The sequence below is a fragment of the Callithrix jacchus genome, chromosome 7, assembly GCF_049354715.1.
Source record: "Callithrix jacchus isolate 240 chromosome 7, calJac240_pri, whole genome shotgun sequence".
Taxonomy (NCBI): Eukaryota; Metazoa; Chordata; class Mammalia; order Primates; family Cebidae; genus Callithrix; species Callithrix jacchus.
The window spans coordinates 80,943,913-80,966,562 of record NC_133508.1 but is presented as its reverse complement, the minus strand read 5'-3'; the positions used below and the strand labels follow the sequence as shown (position 1 = coordinate 80,966,562).

The following is a 22,650-nucleotide window of genomic DNA, read 5'->3' as shown; positions in this document are numbered from 1 at the left end:
TAGCCTATAGATAGCACTCAGTAAATGTCAGTTGATAAAACCATCCAGGCTTTCTCATTCTCATTCCCCACTTGTGATGTAATAGAAAATTGTTGGGACCTGTTTTACCCCATAGCCCACTTCTATACAGCTGTATAGAAGTGTAAGTTCATTCATCAGTACCCTGGACCAAGCCCTTTATTTTCCTTTCTTTTTTTTTTTTTTTATTTTTGAGACAGAGTTTCGCTCTTGTCGCCCAGGTTGGAGTGCAGTGATGTGATCTTGGCTCACTGCAACCTCTACCTCCCGCGTTCAAGTGATTCTCCTGCCTCAGCCTCCCAAGTAGCTGGGGTTACAGGTGTCCACCACCACACCTGGCTAATTTTTTGTATTTTTAGTAGAGACAGGGTTTTGCCGGCTGGTCTCGAACTCTTGTTTTCAGGTGATCTGCCCACCTTGGCCTCCCAAAGTGCTGGGATGATAGGCCTGAGCCACTGCACCTGGCTGAACCAAGCCGTTTCATCCCACTGGCGGCCTCTCTAGTTAAGTCCTTGACCAACAACAGGTGATTTGAGAAACTTCCTTGAGTTGTCCCCAGGGTGGCAGATATGGCTTCTAGCAGATTCAATTCCTGTTCTCTCTCCTTCCTTCTTCTGTGGGCCTCTGAATTGTTTTATGCATGGAGGGCTGGATCTGTGGGAGGATAATTGTGGGAGAGGGTGTTGGGCTAGGTGGCCTCCTTGCTCAAGGCCAGGCAGGCTTTGGGATAGCTCTGGATACCTGGGCATCTGAGGAGAAGAGGCTGCCCCTGCCGTTCTAGTCAGTAGCCCATATGAACCAGGTCCATGGAAGAAAAGGAATTTCTAGAACCAATAGCTTCTGAGAGATTAGTAAAACCAATAGTTCTCTTTTCTTTGTACTTACTCACCCTAATAGTTTGAGCCCATAATTAGAATTGGGCTTTATTAGGCTAATTAGGAGGAAGGAATGATGGCAGGAGGGCTTGGAGATGCATCAGCATGGTGGGCAGTAAATCTAGGGTTTTAATAGGTTTATTCTGTAATCAGATGGTTTGGAAGGCTGACTGGGTGGCTGCCCCCCCCTTCCTTGTACTCCCACCACTCCTTGAAGTGGCCTTCACACTTTGCCGTCCTTGTCCTCAATGCTGGCAGCAGCACTGGGATATGGGGGCTCAGAAAGGAGGGAGGAGACCCCACCCGGAGCTTCATTGCCTATGCACGCGCCGTCCAGCCTGGCGGCATGATTACCTTGCTGAGAAATCCGTCCAGGCGCGGGGCTGCTGATAGCAATCATTGATTAAGAGGGTAATTGTCCTGAAAATTCAGATTGATCAGAAGGCAGAAATGATAACTTGTGTAACTGTGTTTAAAGCCACGTCCTGTCAATAGAAGAGACTGAGATGTATCACGCCAAGAGGGGGGCAGAACGGATGGGTGTGTGCGGGCGGGCGGGTGCTGCCATCCTTCTCTCAGGGCTGAGCAGGATGTTTCTTGTCAGTAACCTGGACTATTGGAGATTCAATCACTTTTATCTCCCCCTCTCTCTCAATCCAAATGCCTTTTCATATTAGGAAATTAGAATTGGCCCTGCTCATGCAAGATTTATTAGCTCTGCTGAGCAGTCGCACCGAAGAGTAAATGATTTTGCTTTGCTGGAGCTTTTTGCACATTAGGACCCAACTTCTTTCCTGCTCTATGCCACTGGCTTCCTGGAGGAGGGAGTGAGCTCTAGAACTGAATACTCAGGGAGTAAGGGAAAAGCCTCACTTGGATCTGGCTTCTTGATCTGTCAGAGACAGACTGACTTTTGGTGTCTGACTGTGTTACTCCTACTGTCCCCAGACATGTCCCCTATTGGAGTCTAGGGTTGTCTCTCTCCTGAGGAGATGAGGTTTATTTCTCAGACTTGGATGCCCAGGTGGTGGCTTATCTTGGGAGGAAGGGCTCAGAGAGGGCTAGAAGAGTTGAGGAAGCAAGGCCAGGGGAGGGGCAAGAGTTTGTGTTGGGTCAAGATTGGCAATAGCAGCAAGGAATAGAGGGGACACTGTGACTTCTCTTCTCAGAGCCCAGGTCTATACTCCTTTCAGGAATGGGACTGCAAGGACCAGAGCATCTTTTTGAGCACCTGGGGAAGCTGTCCAGGAAGGCACCTGGTTGCTCAGAGAGTATAGAAACTGTTTAGAGCAAAGCTGAGGGTGTCTGGGCCTGCTGCCCCTCTGTATCTAAGGGACTACAAAGTTGACTCTGGCTGAGGCTATCTGATCTGCCAACAATACAGGCTCTTAGTGGAGGAAGGACTGGGGATCCATTCCATGTTTCTGGAATCCTACTGTGACCTTGGGCTGAGAGGCAGTGTGGGCCTGTGTGGCCAGTTGGACCCAGCCTGCCCTGAAAGCCAGGGCACCAGCAGGCTGGGCTTACTATAGGGAGAACAGTTCCCCTTCACTGAGACTGTACAGTTTCTCTCCTTCTTGCTCTTCCTCTTCAGGCCCTCACCTCCTTGGATCACCTGGGCCCACGGATGAACGTCAGTTACTGTCATTCTTCACCCTCCCTATTGCAAGTGTCTGATCCTAGAGGCCTAGTGGAATAGAAAAAAGTGTGAAGAATCCTTCTGATGTAGGAGCTGAGGAAAGGTTAATGGAACTTCTGGATTTTTTATGAAAGGGATCCCAAGGACTGCCCAGTTCAATATCACTTTCCCCTTGTGGTTTGCTTTTTTTCTTAGCTCTGTGAAGCCTCCTTTTCTCTGCTTTCAAGTTATTTCCCCAAGTGGAAATGTGACTAGGCAAACTTGAGCGCTGTGGCTAGAAGTGATGGGGTTCCTGGGAGTGAACGGTGGAAGTAGGCAGCAGCCATTTTGGCCCAGAAAAAGGGCTAAGCTTTGGGACAGGGGATAGAGAGAGGGAAGTGGGGAAGCTTTGGGGAGTGAAGAATCTGGAGAGTGTCTGTAAGATGTTCCCTAGATGGGACCTGGTCTAGACCACCATGCCATCAGCTTTCTACTGAGGGTCTGCTTAGGTCTTTCCTGTATAGCACAAAGCTTTGTCCTCAGAGAAGCCTTGATTCTCCTAGAAGGCTCCTCCCACTAGGCTGAACTGGGCAGGGCAGATCTTCACTCTGCCTGTGCCACCCTCACTGACCCTGCAGCCCAGCATAAGTGTGCTAAGCGATAGGGTAGTCTTGGTAGCCTGGTGTACCCCCCACCTCCCTGACTCTGTTAGATTGTGAAGGTGCGGGTGCCCAGGGCCACCTGAGCTTCCCAGTGTGGAGTGCTTCTGCTTCTGCCCCTGAGCCAGACTTGCTTGCCACCTAGGAATACTTTGCAGCCCAGAGGGAAGGTTGAGCTGTGTTTGGCTAGGGTTAGTTTAGGCAAAGTCAAGAACGAATGGAAGTGCTGTGCCATGGGCAGCTTGGACCTGGGAACAGAGAACTCAGAAGACAGACTCCTGGGATATGAGAGAAGCACGCAGTCCCTACAGGGTAATGCAAGTGGTGCTGCCTTCCAGAACCTGGAGAAGGAGGTTAATGGAACTGCTGGATTTCCAGAGAGAGTGTGACTGAATTCTCCTGGAAAAACTCAGATGGGCATCCAGAAGGGGGCATTGAACTGGGCCTCTGTGGAGGATGGGGAGTGTGCCGTGGAGACAAGTGTAGGCTAGCGTGGGGCAGAGAGGACAAGTGTCAGACATCAGTTGGTTATGGTAGGACTGGGCTCAGTGGGGGTTATTGTCCTCCTCACAATTCTCCATCATAATATGGAGGCATGCACCACCCTCTGCTTTAGCTAGCCTGAGGGGTAACTACTTTCACTATCTGACTGGGCTGCCGTGAAGGGCCTTGGATTGCACTGTCTGGAGCCTAAAGTTGGAAAGATGTGAGGACAGAGCCTTAAGAACGACCCCAAGCAGATCCTCCCTCTACTCTGTTCCCTTCCTCTTCTGCTGAAAAAGCAGGGAAGGGGTGAGGTTTCAGGTTAGGGGAACAGCTTGGGGGAAGCTATAGGCACACTTGCACCACACTCATTCCCAGCCCTGTGTTGCACCCAGACCCAGCCCCGCGACCAAGGGCCAGGTGGGTTCCTGGGCCTGGTCAGGAAGCTGGGAGTAGATGGGAAAGCCAGGAGACTCATTTTCATTGGAATTTGACCTAAAGCAGGATTGGAAGGGAAGAAAAGAATTTGAACAAAAGTGCAGGCAGGAAGGAGCTGTTAACGAGCCTTTCTTTCTCTTTGGGGACGGAGCGGAGCGCATAGCGGGGCGCAGCCGCCAGCTCTCCTCAGAGCGGCTCTCTAAGGTAGCTGCAGTCTCTGGCCGCTGCCTGCTCTTGCTCGCTCTCCTTTTTTCCCTCTCCTCTTTCTCGGCTCTCTCTATTATGGGGACTTGCTCCAGCTCTTTCTCTCTCTTCTGTCTCTCCTTTTGTTCTCTCTTTGTCTATTTATCACACTGTGAAGGTTGAAAGAGATGTTATTAATCTGGGAGAATGAAGGCAGGATTAGTGGTATGAATCGGATTTTGAGAGGTGTAATGATAGAAAGACTCGCTCGGCTGGCGGCCTGCGTGAGCTTGATAAATGGGGAGCACTCCAGACTGACTCGCGCCTTCCTCCGCGCTGTGCGCCCTGCCCGCTGGGGCGTGCCGCGCTCTCAGATCTGCCAGCCAGCCCACCCCGCTCCTACCTGAACCGGAGCAAAAAGCCAAGGGTAAAGCAGACACAAATATCTCCCATCGCACTTGGAGACATCATTGCTTTTAGCACCCTTTTCAAGTGGAGGCCCGTCGAGTTCTCAAAGGACTGTGGGCAGAGGGAATGGGGACCTAGACTTTAGGCTGGAACAGCACCTGCCTGCTTCTAGGACCTGTAAGAAATGGATATTGGGGGTCAGGGAGTGATAAAAACAGTCCCTAGACCAATCAGGTAAGAGTACCAGACCCTACGCAATATGTGATTAAACAAAGTGCTGTTGGGAGAACTGGGTGTGGAGGTCAGGGTGGGGCATGGAGGAGTGGGAAAGAGAAATCATGAAGGACTTCCTGAAGGTAGTGCCCTAGTAGACAGGATTTGAAGAAGGGAAGTTGAGTATTCCAGTTGGGGAAATAGTATAACCAAAGACAAGGGGCAGAAATAAGCCTGACTCTTGGGGTTGTTGCAGCGGGGAGGGGTTGAATGAAGTACCTCAGATCTGGTGAATTTAGGATCAGGAAGAGACCTAAGAAATCTAGTAGTTAAGTCCTTCATTTTTCAATGAGAAACTGAGACCTGGGGGTTAGAGTTTCCATTTCTGAAATTATTTTTTGTCCAAATCTTGTTGCTAGTTCTAAAGGTACCCCCTTCTAGCCATCCAGAGACTATACAATGGGCCTGTCTCCTCTCCTCTGTGACTCTGATCACATCCTTTCAGCCTTCATTTTTGTGATCAGAAGATCCAGGCTTAGGGTCACTGTTGCTTGGTCTCTAGCTCCTTCCCAGGAGCCTTGGCTTAGGGTCCTCCTCACACTCCTGCCCCTGCCCAATCCGCAGTCTGTGTGGATCATGCTGTCCCAGCCAACCAACTGCTGCCTGTGCAATGAGGCAGGATCAGAAGCAGCCCACACCATTCTGGGCTCCAGAGGCCACTGGGCCTGAGAACTTTCGTCTTTTCAATCCCTACTGTGGCTCTCTCCTCTCACTGTATCACAGTTATGGGGAGTTACTGGTTTCTGTGTTTGTTCCCCCTCAAAGGACTATGAGTTCTGTGAGGGCAGGGTCTGCATGTGATTCTGTTTGAGTTGCTGGGGTCTAGCAGGCCCTCAGTGAATGTGTGAATAGTCAGTGAAGGAATGCTTGTGTAACTTCTTCCTCCCCTTCTACTTGGAAAATGGCCTTGGTTCTAGGTTTTTCCCAGGCCTGGCTACCTTTAGGAATAAGGAGGGGTTGATGTGCGAAGGCACTACCTTTCATTCATTCATTCATTCATTCGTTCATTCATTCATTCATTTATCTTGAGAGAGGGTTTCTCTCTATACTCAGGCCTGGAGTGCAGTAGTGCAAACATGGTGGCTCACTGCAGCCTTAACTCCCTGGGCTTAAGGGATTCTCCCACCCACCTCAGCCTCCCTAGTAACTAGGATCACAGGTGCATGCCACCATGCCTGGCTAATTTTTGTATTTTTGTTTTTGTGTCCATATTTTTTCATTTTTGTAGATACAATTTTGTCATGTTTCCTAGGCTGGTCTTGAACTCCTGGGCTCAATTAGTCCTCTCCCCTCAGCCTCCCACAGTGCTGAGATTACAGGCATGAGCCGCTATGCTGGAACTACCTTTTCACATTGGTAGAGTACCCCAAGATTACATAACGTGTTAGTCGGAGGCCCCTGGATGGCCTTAGGAAACAGTACAAAGCCCTTACCATGGCCTTTGAGGTCGTGCGTGGGCTGCGTCTCCTGCCTTCCTCATCAGCCACATTTCATGCTTGCTTTTTGTGCTCAGGGACCCTGGCCTTGATTTGATTCCTTCCAGGCCTTAGCATGCCCCCCATCACCCGACCTCTGCCCTTCCCACCCTCCCTCCTGTCAGTCAGTCAGCTTCTACGTACCTGTCCTCAGGGAAGCATTCACCACCTAGGTCAAGCTCCCTTTTTCTGTCCTATTATAAAAGCTTATGTGTCTTGTTGGAGCCTTTATTACAGTTCCTTCTTTGTACTTAAGACTCTTGGAGAAAGCCATAGATGCTCTCTGAGGACAGTACTGTGTTCTGTTGCCATATATATGCATATAGCCTGGCATGTAATAGGCTCTCAGTAAATGTTTGTTGTGAATGAGTCAGTGTGATTCCAAAGCCTGCACTCTTCCATCATATTACAGTAGAGTGAAGACTGATTTGACAAAAGAAGATATAGGAACCAAGAGAAGGTTCTTTGGGCCTTAGCTCTGGAGGCTGTAGTTTCAACCTTCTCACCCTTTTTTTCCCCTCCATACATCAAGGAAGAGAAGGGCTTCATCTGATTCTAAAGGTTTTTACCCTCTTCCTGGGTGGTCTTCTCTACTCTTGTTTCTTGCACCACTCATCTGCTTCTTAGGATTCTGCCTCAGCTCAGACTACTAGTCTTAACTCCTTGGCTACGTGTCTACCTTCTCTAGGCACCCCACCTATGGCCCACTGAAGACCCTGTTCATCCTTCTTGCTGATTTCTCTCAGTGTTGTTTTGCAAGTATGTTTACATGACTTTCCTTCTAGCCTGGGAGCTCCTTGAGGGCAGTGGCTTGGTCTACTTGATCTGTGTATCTCCAGCACCTAGCCCAGGGCTGTGTATCTCCAGCACCTAGTACATGGTAGTTCCTCAATAAATGGGTGTTACATATACAATGTAATGAAGAGGGAGGAGGATCTGGGATGAATGTTTTGAATACCCTTCTTTTTCCCTGGGGGAAAGAAAGTGAAGGCGTGCATGCTGTGTGCAAGCATGCACATACCTTTGTATGTGAGGGCGGGGTGGGTGGTGGCAGTAGTTTCGCATGCTCAATAAAGGATTATATTTTAATTTGGAAAGCACTTTAGAACTTAAAGTGCTTTGCTTAAGTGCTGACTGCTATTAGTGTCTCCTTTTTATTAGGAAAAAGGACATGATTTTTCTCTTTTATCTTCAGGCCTGTCCAACTTCTGAGAGTCAAACTTAGCAAAATACCTGCCCCTTACTGAGGACTAGTTACATGCCAGGTTCAAAGCTTTGGACTTGAAACACAGAATTCTGCTTTGCAGACTGGTTCTGACACCCCTGAGGGGATTAGCCCTAACAGCTCAGTATCAGGAAGGGGGGTGGGAGAGACAGGGTCATTTGACATAGTTCAAGCTGCAGTCCCTAGCCCCTCCTCTCTCCATCTAGGCTTGGTTGGGAGGACATAAGAACTTAAATTGTTTTGGGAAAATGGAGGAACCTCCCCAGTAGTCATTAAAACTCACTTGTTGTATGATACGAAGGGCCAGCTTCTGAGAGAGGATTAAGGAGGAATGGCCCCAGGGAGTTGGGTTTGGTCAGCTGTCACCGGGAGTGACAGGACTGAGAGGCAAAGACATCACAGCTGCTGGACCTGGTGGAGCTGTCAGAGGGCTGGGTTAGAGGGAGGGAGTATGTATAGGAGTAGCAGAGGGAATTCTAGTGCAAGAGGCCATGAGGGAGAAACGCACTCCTGTGCCTTACAAGCGCCTTTGAGGGCCTTGCTGAAAGAAAAGGTGACATCCCTCCCATGGAGATAATTTGGTGCTGCAGTGGTAGAAGGTCTGGAAGGACCCAGCTAAGCCCTGTAGTTGGGCCTCTCTGACCTCTGTCTCAGGCTTCTTTCCTGAGGAGCCACAAGAGGGACAAGCACACTGGTCTTCATCTGGACTGTCTCTGCCAGCCCTGGGTGTGGAAGGCTCGCTCTGCCCATGACTAAGGCACTGGAAGTGGGGCTTTGGCCCAGCTGGCTAGTGCCCTGCAGTCCCTATCTCCTAATCGGGTCCTGATCTGGGGGAGCTAGGATGAGGGTGGTGGGGGGAGTACATTGAGCCAACTGCCTTAACTGAATTTCCATACCTCCTGTTGTTAATTATAGAGATGTAATAATGCGATTAGTGCACGATTAAAAAAAATCCCTGATATGATTACCATGGATTTAATATCACATGATATATCATTATATCGTTATGCAGTGACAGATGTAATTGAAATACACTTATTGGAGCCGGGGGTGGTGTTTCATTCAATCCCCAGCACCCCAGGGAGGAAAGGGCTGGCTAAAAAGAAACGGTGGGAGAGGAAATTGTAATGAAAACAAAGAAAATTCACAATGTAGCTCTCCCACCCTGAGCAACTGGCTCAGAGTGACCTGCTGTCTTAGACTCTGTGACAGTGCACGTGGAGCCCCAAACAGGCCACTCTCTTCTGCAGGGACTGAGGCAGCATCTTGTTCTCAACTCAGAAACTTCCCTGTCCCCAAGTCCCCTCTGACTCAGCAGTGAAGCCAAGGAATCTGGGAGCAGGAAGGAGATAACTACCTGGAAATACTCGGGACCCTAATAGTTGGGATCAAACTGAGCTGGTAGCTGTCTTTCATTCCTGGAGCCCCCCCCCCAGTGCCAAATGCTGTGGAACCTGGACCTGTGGCACAGCCCACGCCTTTGCTATAGTGGTAGCCCAGCACTCTAGAGGCAGCCATGGTGCTAGAGGCAGTGAGCAGTAAGGTTAAGTACACAGAGACGATAATTATCCCACTCAAGTTCCATTGATGAAGAGAGGCAGCAGCAGCTCTGGGGCCCCTGAAGTCTGTTGGTAGCCAGAGAACACTGTGCACACAACAGAACTGCCATCTGGGGTTAGGGAGGATGGGCTTGTGTCACCTGATGCAAGTGTCCAGCCCTTTGCTGCTATATCTGTGCTGGTCAAGTCTCTGCTGAGCCCGAGGAATGGGTTGTGGGATATCTATAGGCTGAAGAGTTCCGAAAAGGAGGAGGCAGGAACAGTTCCCTCTTCCTTAAAACTATGGAAATTAGGAAAATGGCAGAGAGCGAGGAAAACTGAGTAGAATGTCATCTGAGCCCCCAGTTCCAAGCATGGCTATGGGGCAGGAAGAACAGCAATGGTTCCTGAAGGAGACTGGGTAGGGTTGGCAGGAGCAGCAGCTCCGGAAACCAGGCCTCCATGCTTGGTAGAAGTATACCCGAAGAGGTGTCTTTTCTTCCTCTCCCCTTCTCCTCTCCCTTCCCCTTTTCTCAATGGACACCACTCAGAGACAAGCAAATACAGCCCACCACCCCCCTTAAGAATCTCCCAGCATAATGGGAGACAAATTCCATGTTACAGGTACCATTCGCAGTATGAGCGATTTAAAGGAGGGATGGGCCAGGAAACACGATAAAGGAAGAAACTTTTTGAATTGAGTGTTGAAAGAGGAATGTCTGTTCAAATTAGGATAAAATGTCGGAGAAGGCAGAGGGCATTCTAGGCAGGCTGAAGGAACAGCTTCATCAAAGGCTTGAAGGAATGAAACAACCATCCCAGGACTTGGTGGGCAGTAAGGAAGTGGAAGGAATCAAGATTGACCCCCACATTTCTGGCCTGGTAAACCAGGTAGACGGTAATAGCTTTCACTGGGATTCGGGAGCCCAGGAGAAGAAGCAGTTTGAAGAGGAGATGTTGAAATGAGCTTTAAACATATTGAGAATCAAGCATCTGTGTGAAATCCAGGTGGATATTCGAGGTAGGCAATAGAATAGATATGTTTGACACTCAAGTGGGGTAAGAAATACAGATTTGGAAATTGGGAAGGTTGAAGACAACAGACTTAAGGAAGTCACCCAAGGAGAGTGGTAGCATGTAGAAAAAAATAGGAAGAAAAAGTGCATAGTGGGTGAGTACACACATACGATGACCAAATGCAGAGGAGACTATACAGGAGAATGTGAGAAAAATGGCAGAGAGCTAGGGAAACTGAGTAGAATGTCAAGAAGAGAGAACAGCTTCAGAGATGGAGCAGGCTGCAAAGTGGCGAAGGCAGGTAAGAATCTGAAACTCCACAGATGTGGGCAGCATGGTGGCAGCTGTGACCAGACTACAGGGAGTGAAGGACCGAGGGAAGAGAGGAGTAGAGACAGTCTTGAGAAGCTGGTTGTTAACAGCTGGATTAGCTGGATGGGATGTGAAATGCATAGAGAACTTTAAAAATAATCTACAACTTAACATAGCATTTAAAGAGCCAGGCAGTATTTAACACTTTACAGACAATAACTCATTTAATCCTCACATCAACTCTGTAGGGTAGGAACTGTTATAACACCCATTTTGCAAAGAGGAAATCGAGACACAGAGAGGTTATGTGAAAGCGATAGGGATCTAAGCATATGCTTGAATCCTAATGAAGAAGGCACAGAGAAGAGAAGGTTAAGGATTTAGAAAGAAAAGGGATACTCAATGGAGCAAGGGCCTGAGGAGGTGGGAAAAGGGTGACATGTAAAGCACAAGTACGGGGTTGGCCTTAGACAAGAAGCGTGGTGTCTCCCATTAGAACAGGGGAGGTGAAGGAGCAGGTGGGGAAGGATGCATTTTGTGGATAAGGGGTGTGCAGTAGAAAGAGCTCTGCCTAGTAGCGTTACTATCTTTGTGAAAGTGGGAGGGGAGTAGGGTTGGTGAGTACCATTGAAGGTTGCTAAGGTTGTGATCTTGGATCTGTAGTAACCACTTCCTGTATATAAGAATGACTTTTTCTGGCATTGCTGAGCTCAAGAGCAAGTATGGAAAAAGGAGTCATGGTTGGGGTTTTCCAGAAAAGACGTGCCCTAGGACAAGTGGGCAGGGGAGTTGAAAATTGGGGGATAGGTGGTTGAAGTGATAGATTCAAGGGTTCAGGCTTAATAGAAAAGTACTGACGCCAGAAAAGGGGATCAATAGACTAGGGGCAGGCTGGGGCTGGGAAGAAGCAAGAGCAGAGAGAGAAAGCATACAAAAGCTAGAAGGATAGGAGGCTGGGGCCAGAGTGGAATCTGTTCTTGTGAGATTTCAGAGGGAGAGCAGTTCTGAGTGATAACAAGGCTCAGGGGGTACCTGTGGGGAAAGATGACTGACATAGGTAGAGGAGAAGGTCATTAGAGCACAGGGAGTCAAGAAATTGAGAGGCAAGGTCCATGGCTGAGTTATCCTGTAGATACCGAAGTTACCCAGAGTGATGATGATTTGGAATGAAGTCCCAGAGGGAGAGGAAGAATAGTCTAGAAGCAGCAGGAGAAACTTTGAAGACATCTGCAGAGTGTATCCAGGAGTGAATAGATATTGACTTGCCAGTCAGTGTTGCTGCATAACTGATCACCTTGACACTTAGCGACTTAAAATAACAGTGAATACTGTATTATCCCTCATGGTTTCTGTGACTGAGGAATTCAGGAGGGGATGGGTAATGTGGTTCTGGCTCAGGATCTCTTGCATGGCTATAGTCAGGCAGTGGCTGGAGCTGGCACAAGGTGGTCAGAGCAGTTGTGGGCTGGCTGGGCCTCTCTCTTTCTTCACTGAGTCTCATGGCTTCTTTCTGTGTCCTCTCTGCATGGGTTAGTTTGGGCTTCCTCACAGCATGGCTACCTTGGGGCAGTCTCACTGCTTAACACAGCAGCCCCAAACTGCAGGGAAACTTTGCAGTGTTTGAGGTGGAAGCTGCCTAAGCATTTTTGCAGTAGTCTTGAAGTCACTTTACTTCTGTATTACTCTGGTTGGTTGAAATAGTCAGAAAAGCCCACCCTGTTTCCAGGGCAGGGATGGTGACATAGACAGTCTCGATGGTATAGGTATGTCAGAGTCACAGTGTAAGAAGAGCATGTGGGATGGGAGATAGTGTTGCGACCTGTCACAGGAAAATGTACTCTGCCACCGTTGGTGTTAGGCTGAACCTGGAAAAGGATTCCCTGGGAAAGGGAAAGGCCAGGTGCACTTGGTGCGATGGCACCAAGAATATCTGGAGGTAGCAGTGGGAGTGAGTATTCCTGGGTGATCTCAGATGTAGTTGGGAAGAGTACTATCATCCCATTTTGCAGTACAAGAAACTGAGGCTCAGAGAGGTTTAATAACTCATCCAGAATTATAGTGCTAATAGTTGGCAGATCTGAGCTTCTGTATGAGAGGCATGGACTGCCAGGTGTGCCATAAGTATATGTGGCCTACTCCATTCTAGTGTTTATCTGTAGCCTTAGGTGTTTGGCTCGCCAGCTGTGGAAGTGTTGGTCAGGATAAAAAGTTACGTAGTATTTGTGTCTGTCAGACTTTCTCTCCCCTGTCCTCTGGAGTATCGCCATCACAGCTTCATCTCTGTTGGGGGTTAGGGGAATGGCAGGTGGTTTGATTTGGTTCCTAGTCTTGGGCAGTCACCACAGGGTGACAAGTCATCAAAAGGCCTGCTTCCCCTCACTTCTAAGTAGGCTGAATGTGCTAGTGCAGGCTCCGAAACTCTGGATTTTCTGGAAGTTGCAGAGCAGCCTGTTCTGTCTGCAGGCTGAGCTGGGTTCTAGCCCTTTGGCCCAACTACAGCCCTACCCACTCTGGGTCCACCCCACTCTCAGGATCCTGGTAGGCAGTATATGGGTGGGCAGAGACACCATAGCAGCTGCTGATGCCTCTTCTTTCCTCTTTGAAGGATCTGTTGCTGCAGCCTATGAGGGCTACTTCATCTATTAAACCCAATACACTTGTCGCAGCTGCTAAGCCCCCGTAAGCCGCCGGGCGCCGTGTTTGTGATGGGACTGACAGTGCATGGAGGAGGCTGATTATACACGATTCCATTTCGCGGGCCCAGCAATGTAATTTCACAGGGCGATCAGCGTTTGCATGTAATAGCAGGCTGTGCTGAGGTGTCAGAATATTAAAGGCGCTAATGGCAAAGCTCCCTGTTACACAGGGGGCCACCCGCCGCGCCTATAGCAGGGCTATGCGGCAGGCCCGTCGCAGATGGCTGGCCACTAAGCTAATGGGGCAGCAGCCAAGGCGGGCAGAGCCACAAGAGAGGAGAGCCAGCCGGGAGCAGCTCGGCACCTGCTTCCCTGCGCATGGAAATTGCAGCAGCCCATGGGAAGGGAAGCGTGCGTGCCTGCCTGGCACAGGGCTGGGGTGGGTTGGTAGGCCCAGCATCTTTCACCCCAGCCTGCTCCACCTGTCCCTGTGGCTCAGCATCAGTACCTGCCCTGCTCAGGACTCAGGAGCTCCTCAGTCATCTTCCTACTTGCCCCACCCTCTGGCCAGGAACCCCAGGGGTTAGGTGCTGACTATGCGTAGCTGGGCAGGTGGACCCTGATGGCTGACAGAGGTGCAGCCAAAAAGTGGCACTCAGAGGATTTGGAAGCAGCCTTGGGAAACAGGCTCGGGCACAAGCTCCTGAAGAGAGCTCTTAAAGCAAATTCCTGCCCCACATTGATCAAGGTCAGAAAGCTTCTGGGCCCCAAACCCCACTCCTCCAAGCTGGCAGGAGAGGGAAGGGAGCAGTGAGAGGGAGCAGGCAGGATTAAAGGGATGGACACAAGGCCCCTTAATGCCATGTTGCTGTCTGGTACACAGAGTTGGGAAGCAGTGCTTTAAGAAGTGGCTCCCCTCTAACTTGGCTGTCCCAGCCACACCCAAGCCTTTATTGTGCTTGCTTCTGCCATTTTCCTTTGTCCTTGCTGTGCCTTCTGTCTGGAATGTTGTACTCCCCTGTCATCTGTCAAACCCTCCCAACCTGCCACTACCACTCCCTCCAGGAAGCTTTCCTAGCCTCCTCCAATCTCACCAGGGCCTGCTTGTCTTCATTGTCTCCTGTAGGCAATCCACAGGGCTCAGCTTTGCTGATCTTCCTGTTCTGATGGGTCTCTGAGTACCAGCCTTGGCTCCTCAGCCAGAATCTCTGAGACATAGCCCATAACACGTCACCTTGAGCAGGACTCCCAGGAAGGTCTCTGCTGAGATTTGTAGACAGATACAATCTCTTAAGGAGGGCAAATGGAGGGAGCAAGTAATGGAAGGGTGGCAGAGGCACCTGAGGGTGAGTCCAATGCCTGTGTGGTATGCCAGCATATAAGCAGTTGGGCCACTCCATAGCCTGCATATCTGGTAGGGAGAGGAATGGGCTTTAGAAGTGAGTGGTGGGCACGGATTAGTACAGGTACAGAGGGGCAGCAGGTGTGAGGATCCAGACCATACGTTGGCAGGAGCACAGGTTGCTGTGGGACCTCCTGTGTTCTGTGGCCGGCTATCTGCATCTGTTGGCTGTGCCTGAGCAGTATAAGATGGCAGGAGCTGGGGGAGCATGTCGTGCTGGGTGGGCCCTGGTACTGTGCCTAGAGTGGTCCCATGAGGCTGATGGTCACATCTGAAGGTTAGACTCCGCAGGGGCATTTGTCAGTACCTGGGGAAGACGTTCCAGGGTTCTCAGCAGAACCAACAGCAGGAGAGCCCAGGCTGAAGAAGAGCAGTTTTAATTAACCGTTTTTAATATAATTTTTGGACCTTGGCTGGTATGCGAAGGCCCCACTGGAAGCAGCATTTGTAAAAATTAAATCCCTCTTATTAGGAGCTTGGCAGATCCATGTGCATGCGCCGCCCCCACCCCTCCCTATGCCCCCCTGAGGAAGTGCTGGATGAGGCCATGTCACGGCAGCAATTGGTTATCACGCCTTATCTGGGAATATTAAACTGTGCAGCATGAAACCCGCGGCCGCAGTAGAGATGCCAATTCATCTCGACCTCGCTCTGACAAGCTAGACTGCCCTTCCTGAAAGGCATCTGTCAGGCAGAACCGGGTTGCCGCCTTGCCTGGCACTTCCGCTTTCCTGCCAGGGGCCCAGCTTTCCCTGGCCCAGCCAGGCCCTCCTGGGCTCTTCTGTCCTTCGGTCCCCCTTCCGCACATCCCAGTCTGTGGAAGATCTTGGGGAGTCATAATTATAATAATAATCTAATCATGATGACGCGGCAGGGCAAGCATCTAATGTTATCTGAAGTGGTCTTCCCACTTAGCTGCGATAAGACTCAGGATGACGTGCAGATAACGTTGAGCTGCCCTGTCCCTGAGCCACGAGCAGAGCGGAGGGGCCTCCTCAGCCTCCGCAGCCCTGCCGCCCGCCCGCCACTTTAAGCCGGGAAGCGGCAGCACCTGCTAATGCAAGTGTTTAATATTTGATGGGCTGGGATAAAGCAGGATCACCTTCGAATTGAATTGAGTGTCAGCCGAGAATCTATTACTGAAATTCGGGTGTGATTTGACAGCAAAGTAGACGATGTTATTCTTCACTAGTTACTGCAATCTTCTCCCCGACATCACTTAAATATTTTTTTCTTTGCTTGAGTAAACACACATTATCCTTCTTTTTTCCCTCTTCCTTCCCTTTTTCCTTTTTAGAGGGGGGAAAAAAAAACCCATCCAGCTCGCCTTCTCCAGGCCGATAGAGTAGATTGTTATTTCTTTATTTGTCCTATTAAATGGAATTTCTGATCGTTTAATCCGGCCTTTGTAAGTGATTTTAAAGTACTTGAAAGGCGGCCGCCACTGCTCTCTGGCCCACTGCGCTCCAGCCTCAGCCCTGACCAGGCTCAGCGGTTCCTCCAGCTGTGCACCGCCCACTGGCTGCTTCCCTCACTGCCTCCGTCCTAGCTCTGCCCTGGCCCTGAGCCAGCGTCTTCTTCCCTGTCCTTGAGCCTCACACTCAGCTCCTGATTTGTGGGTTCAGCTGTGGCCTGGGAAAGGGTAGGGGGAGGCTGGCTGGGAAGTTGAGCTGTGGCTGGTACCTCTGCAGTCAAGGAGAATGGCTTTAGAGGGTGCTAAGGTTTAAGTACACTCTCCTAGCTTCCTAGTACCTAGTACAGGGCTGGTGTGTTGGTTCATATAGCTGGGAAGGCAGGGTGGACACAGAATCCCTGGGCCCTGGCACAGGCTCTGTGTGTAGCCTCCCATCTTGTGTTTCTGACCCTGTGCTGGGCCCTCTCCCCTGTGTGTTAGTGGAATGGAAATCTCCTGGGCCTAGCAAAGGGCTGGACCACTGCAGTGCCCATACACTCACAGCTGTCAGTCACTTTGGTTCCATCACTGGACCGCCCCCCTTGCAACTTCTGGAAAATCACCCAAGCTTCATTCTAACTGACTACTGTCCTTAATGCTGTCCTGCTACCAGTAGAAGGACAGCCTGGTGTCTGGGGACTTCCAACATGAGGGGATGGGTAATGTTTGAAGGCCTAACTAGCTACCAGGCCTACCAGGAGAAGCCCAGAATTTGGTTAACAGGCTGAGCAGGAATTAAATCCTATTCGGCTACTTCATCGTGATAAGTCTTCTTTCTGGCCCTCAGTTTCCTCGTCTGTGGTGTCAGGTCAGTCATGGCTAAAAGGGACTGTAAGGGAAGGTGCTGCCCCTGCCCCGCTATGTGTTCCCACCAGGTGGAGGTTGCTGGCAGCCAGGTGGCGAGTGAAGGAGATGGAGGGGGGGCAATGGAGTGCTGGGGCCTGAGCAGATCGATGCCCCCAGCACTTCCTTCCCCAACCCCAGGAAAACAATTAAGTACAGATCGATGGGTGGCCGCTTTGAATATGCATAAGTGAGCACTTGACCTTCAGCAGAGCATCTGCTCCCCCTGACTGACACACACACACACACACACACACACACACACACACACGTGCACCCATGTATTCCCCCTCTCAGCTGCTTCAGTTGACCATGTGACCTTACTCCGTTCCTCAGTTGAGCCCCCACAAAGCTTCCAGAGCCTTCCATAGCCTGGTCTGCTTGTGGTTATGGCATCTTGCTGGCCAGTTCTTGCTTCAACATTTCTGTCTGGAGTACAGTTGGGATGTGCTGGTCTCCAAGGCTCTGCCTGAGGGCAGTCTTTGTGAACAGTAATACTGTGAGGAGGGGGCCCAGCAAAGTGCTGGGGGCTCTGGAAAAGGAGGATCCTAAGGAGGGGTGCATGGTGCAGGGGTGCCCGGGTGAGAGGAGGAGCAGGAGGAGCCTAGTGAACAGGAACTCCTTAGAGAGGAGTCTTGGTGAGGGGCACCCGGTGTGGGCCAGGGACTCAGATGGGGAGAAGCCCAGGAGAAAGGGGACTCTAGAGAAGGAAGGGACTTTCTGCTTGGTTGGGGGAGGACCTGGGTGGAGAGGGGACTCTCACGAGATGGCATTATGAGAGGGATTTCTTGTTGGAAAGATTTGGGAGGTGGGGGGAAGACCTTGTGAGTGGGGTTGGTTCAGGGGGTCAGGGCCTCCGTTAACCACTTGCCTCCTGTTTTCCAGGCTTACAGCTTCGCCATGGGCTGCTGGCCCAAGAATGGACTTCTAGACATGAACAAGGGCCTCAGCCTGCAACACATAGGCCGGCCCCACAGCGGCATTGGTCAGTCCCTTCGCATATTCCCCGGCAGCTCCATCCATTGTCCCTGCCTGCATGCCCCAGTCCCCAGGCACACAGAGGGTTTTCGTGGCTCATTCAGTGCCCCAACAGGGCTTTCTACATAGTTGGGGGATGGCAAAAAGAGGGTGGAATGAGAAAATTACCGAATGGGATCACTGGAAAGACCACTCAAAATGGTATTTCGGAGGAGGCTGGGGTCTGGGCTTTGAGTGAGTCACAGGTGGTCTTGGACTCAGGCCAGGGTCCCCCCTCACTGGCTGCATATCTGGTGAGCAGTGTCCTCAGGGGGTGGGGACATGTCAGCTTACCCACCCCCCATGGAGCTGGAGGAGGCTGTTTAATATTGTTTCAAGTCTGTGGCAACTAAACTGGACGATCAATGGGAGTTAAGGAGATGAATTATTTAAACCTCACCAGCTTTTAATTAGTCGGGGTCCTTCTGACCGATGACTCCGTCCACAGGGTATTGACTCCCCCGCAGGAGCAGCAGCCTCCATTGAGCGGTGCCTGGGTTGAGGGGGACCACTTGGGGTACTAAATGGGGGTACACCCTCAGGTGGATTCATGTTTGAAGGAAACTGGAGTGGCTATGATTCCAGGCAGTTGGAGGCTCTGTTAGTTTCTGATCTATCAGTATGAATATATATCTGTCTGTGAGTATCTGTGTGTCTGCATATGTGTGACACCTTTAGCTGTATGTCTCTGTGTCGTACTGAGAGTATAATGTATCCATGATTATACATGTCTGTTGGGGGTGTGTAACAGTATATCGGTATTTTTCTGAGGGCATGAGTCTGTGTGGAAGCAGCCACAGCCTGTGTACATATCTGTCAGGTGTGTCTGTTCAGTTCTGTATATCTTATTTTGTTTGCATATGCTCATGTGTGCATGCAGATGCTCTCAAGTAGGGCACTTGACCAGGCGTAGGCCTTGTTCCAAGTGGGCAGGAGCCAGAGTGTCTCTGGGCGGTGCTCTGACATTACCACAACTTGTGAACCTTTGGGGACGCATCGTCGTGGGGAGGGACTAGAGAGATACACCAGGACCAAAGGACCCCGTCACCTCCTTCAGAGTAGCCCCTTTATCCATTCCAGACATTCACTGGTGCCTTGTGGATGCTGGGCACGCTGAGTAGAAGTTTCTGTTCTCAGTGAGCTCACATCCTGGGAAGAGACAGGGACTGAAATAGGTGCTTGCCACCCAGGGTACTAAGGGCTGTGATAGAAAACACCTGGGTTGCCCCAAAGGTGGTTTTCCCTCTCCTCAGTTGCCAAGTAGCTTCTACTTCTTCAGTTACCTCTCACTAAGAAGTAGTGATATGGGGACATCTCAGTCCAAGAGGGATGCCACCATACTCTTGTTGGGACATCTCAACAGTGTCTCGGGTCCAGGGAAAAGAGGAAGTGACCACTGGGGAACTGGGGGTACTCCACCATAACTGCTGTTTCCTCTCGTAGATGCTTTCCAAACAATCTAGAGAGATGCCAGACCCAGCAGGGTCAGCAGGAAGTTTCCTAGAGAAGAGGACACTTGAATTGGGATTTTTGAAAGATGAATGGGAGTTTGCTAGGCAGAAAAATGGGGGAAGGATATTTTAGATTAGAGGACTAAGTAGAAAGGCCTGTGGGCATGAGAAAACCCAGTGTGCTGAGGACAAGTTCAGACACCTACAAGAAGCTTCCCGTCACTGGAGTGGAAAATTTGGATTAGGAAACAGCTAGAAAATAAACAGAGACATAAGCAGGGCCTTGAATGCCTGGTTAAAGGATGTGAACTTTTCCTGCAGTTTTGAGGAGACGTAGGAGGTTTATGAGTGAGAGAATGATGTGGCCAAAGCTCTGATTCAGAGTCAATGAGGCAGTTTGTATTGCACAAACCCAGTTCTTAGTAGGTGCTCAATAAATGCATCTGGGTGGTTGAATGAACAAGTAGGTGAGTAAATGAATCAATGAAAGAGTGATGGGAAAGAGAGGAACCAAAGAGGACCAGTGAGAAGACTTGTATTGGTCCAGGGAAGGAGGAACTGGCTGGGGGCTAGGGACAGCAGGACTGGGTTAATGCACTCTACATGTACTTGATCTGGGTGCCCCTTCTATCATCTGTCCCAGGATGTGTTTGTGAGCAGAAGGGGTTCCTTGTTCCCGCTCTTTGTGCTTCTTGAGACTCAGCAATGACCCTGTTGTCCATTCACCTGTTGACCCTAGGTTAGGACCTCTGAGGTATCACTTCTTTTTTCAGAGAAGAATATTTATCTGGGTGGGCCCCATGGGGCAGCCCAAGGCTCTGAGTGACAATGGAGCAAGGGTTTTGAAGCCAGAAGTAATTCTGGTTCTTCTACCCAGAACCCTGCAACCTTGGGTAAAGGACAGTGCCACCTGCCTCTCTGGGCTGTTGGGAAGGCTCAGTGAGTCCCCTGTGGAAAATGTTCATGCAGTGCTGGGCACACCATGGGGCTGAAGGGGCTCCCGCCTCCACAACCAGCACCAGGGGCTCACCAGGGCACTGGGCTTCTTGACACTTGGTCTTTGTAGTCTTTGAATGAAGAGGGCTGCCCTGCCATCTCCAGGCTGGCTCTGAGGTGTGGGTGAGGGTGCTTGGAAGGGAGGGAGGATGCAGGGCATTAATTGGGCTGGGAGAGGCGGGGAGGGGAGGAGTGGGTTTTGAGCAGTGAGGTTAATGGCCCTCGCACCAAAGAGACAGCTTTAATGAGCTTCAGCTGGCGGTGCCCCGAGTTACTGTGCGTGCTAAAAGGGTCACGCTGTAAGAGTTTGATGTGGACTGCTTCCCAGCCCTGGGGGTCAGAGGTCAGCTCCTGTCACTGGCCACTCAGGCTGGTCCTTAGTGACATGGTGCTAATTAACTGTGTGAGGAGCTGCCAGCCTGGAGTGGGGAGTGGTATATGTATTGGTTGGGGGGGTGAGGCAGCATTGGGTGCTGCCAGGCAAGGGGGTGCTGCAGATCCCATAGCTGACCATGTCCAGGGCCTGCTCAGTTCTCCTGCAGTGCCATAGGGATGTGGCATGGGTGGTGTGGAGGTGCTGAGAGAGCACGGAGGCAGGCTTGGGGTGACAGGGTTGTGCATGGGAAAGCTGTAGGAGTGTTTTGGACAGGTGAGTTATGTGGTCAGTGTTGGCTTCAGTCAGAGGAGGCTCATAGTTTGTAGAGGAAGGACTTGTGAGGAGAGACTACAGACAGGGAGGCTGTAGGGGAGGGGCAGCAAGGTAAGCAAGAGGGCGTCGGCTGTGGAAATAGAGGCAGGGCACTGGGTAAAACTTCCTTTCATTCAGTGCACACTACCTTGGACCTACCATATTATCAGGAACCATGGTAGGTGCTAGAAATGTATTGGTAACAATGGCAGGCAGGGTGCTCTGCCCCCACACAGTTCACGGGTGGAGTTGTGGGGTTGGCCCTGGGGACTGAGGGTGAAGTTGGGTTTAGGGATGGCCAGAGAGGGTCCGGAGGTGGTGGAGCGCTGGCAGAAAGGCTGCTGGAGGCTTGTCAGCGTGACATCATAGTCAGGGGAGGCCTTGGGAGCCTGGTGAACAGCATGGTGCCAGAGCAGGTTGTGGCGAATACGGCCTGCATGGTCTCCGGCAGCATCCTTGGTTTGGACCACAGGCTCTGAGGCAGGGCAGCCTCCACAGGGGACTGCTGAATGGTCCTTCCTTCATTTCAGCAAAGGGCAGCAAACACTCACATTATTTGGGGACACTTTATATTAACTAATTCAGTTTTCACAACGGTCTTATGAAGGCAGGCATCATCATTCCCATTTGATAGATGAAGAAACAGGCTCAGTTAAGTGATGTGCCTAAGGTCATACAGACAGTTAAGTTGAGGAGCCAGGATTGAAACCCAAGCCCATCTGAATACAGAACCTGCAGTGGTTTTTGGTTTTTGGTTTTTTTTGAAATGGAGTCTCACTCTGTCACCCAGGCTGGAGTGCAGTGGTGTGAATTCGAGAGCTTGTGTTCTTATCACTGCTGAACTATGAAGCACTCTTTTGGTATTGGGCTTTGCACTACCAACAGAGACGATGTGGAAGAAAACAAGCTCGCTTTCCTCATTTCCCTCAGCGTCATGTGAAACGTGCAGGCCTTAACAGAGCTTCAGGAGCAGCAGCTGAGGAAGAAAGCAAAGGCAGCATCACCACTCCCTGTCTGCTGCTACTGTTGGCATCTGACCTCCTTCTGGCCCTGACAGTTCTTTGTGATTTCAGTTCTCTCTCCACCTCATGGCCCAGGAAAATTCTGCTAATCTTCCAGGGGCCACCTCCTCTGGGAATCTTGCCTGGCCCTCCCAGTATGAGCGTTCATAATACACACTTGGGCCCTGTTATAATTTGTCAGAGGTAATGATCTGGCCCTGCGTACTTGGGTTCTCTAAGGGCAGGGCCTGGGCCGCCTCCTTTCGTTTTGGAATCTGCACAGGAAATGTCAGTAAAATCTCACCTGCTGTTGTAAGTTGGAGGCCCCACAGATTACTGCTGGTTTCAGCTGGCTAGGAGAGTACCTGGAACCTTCTCTGGGTGGTCCTGCCCTAGGAACTTGGCCACTCTGCTCTGGGATGGAGGAAGATCCCACTGAGGCTTGTGGTACAGGTGGCATGGCCAGAGACCAAGTGGACTCTCAGATGCTTGCTACCCAAAACTGTTTGGCAAGAGAGCTAGGCCGGCAGGTGGCAGGGTGGTGGCCTGGCCCCCAGGGGGGCAGTGCTGGCCTGTGGTCTCCCCTGAAGGAGTGGGGTGTCTATCAAGAGTCCAGTCAGAACGCATTAGCTCTGTGACAC

General features: G+C 50.7%; 1 protein-coding gene across 20 annotated transcripts in view; it reads left to right on the top strand.

Annotated features, from left to right (window-relative positions):
• Nucleotides 1-22,650, top strand: part of ERI3 (ERI1 exoribonuclease family member 3) — a 134,835-nt gene that overhangs the window by 90,170 nt on the left and 22,015 nt on the right. For 17 of the 20 annotated variants that reach the window (XR_013519991.1, XR_013519990.1, XR_004726815.3 and 14 more), the window contains one exon: nt 17,742-17,841. The exons of the other annotated variants lie outside the window; for them this stretch is intronic. Coding sequence is in view for 14 of the 17 variants with exons in the window: in XM_035251194.3 (XP_035107085.1) it covers nt 17,742-17,841 (100 nt within the window). In the remaining 3 variants the exon portion in view is untranslated. The remainder of the gene's footprint in view (nt 1-17,741; nt 17,842-22,650) is intronic. 20 annotated transcript variants of the gene reach the window in all.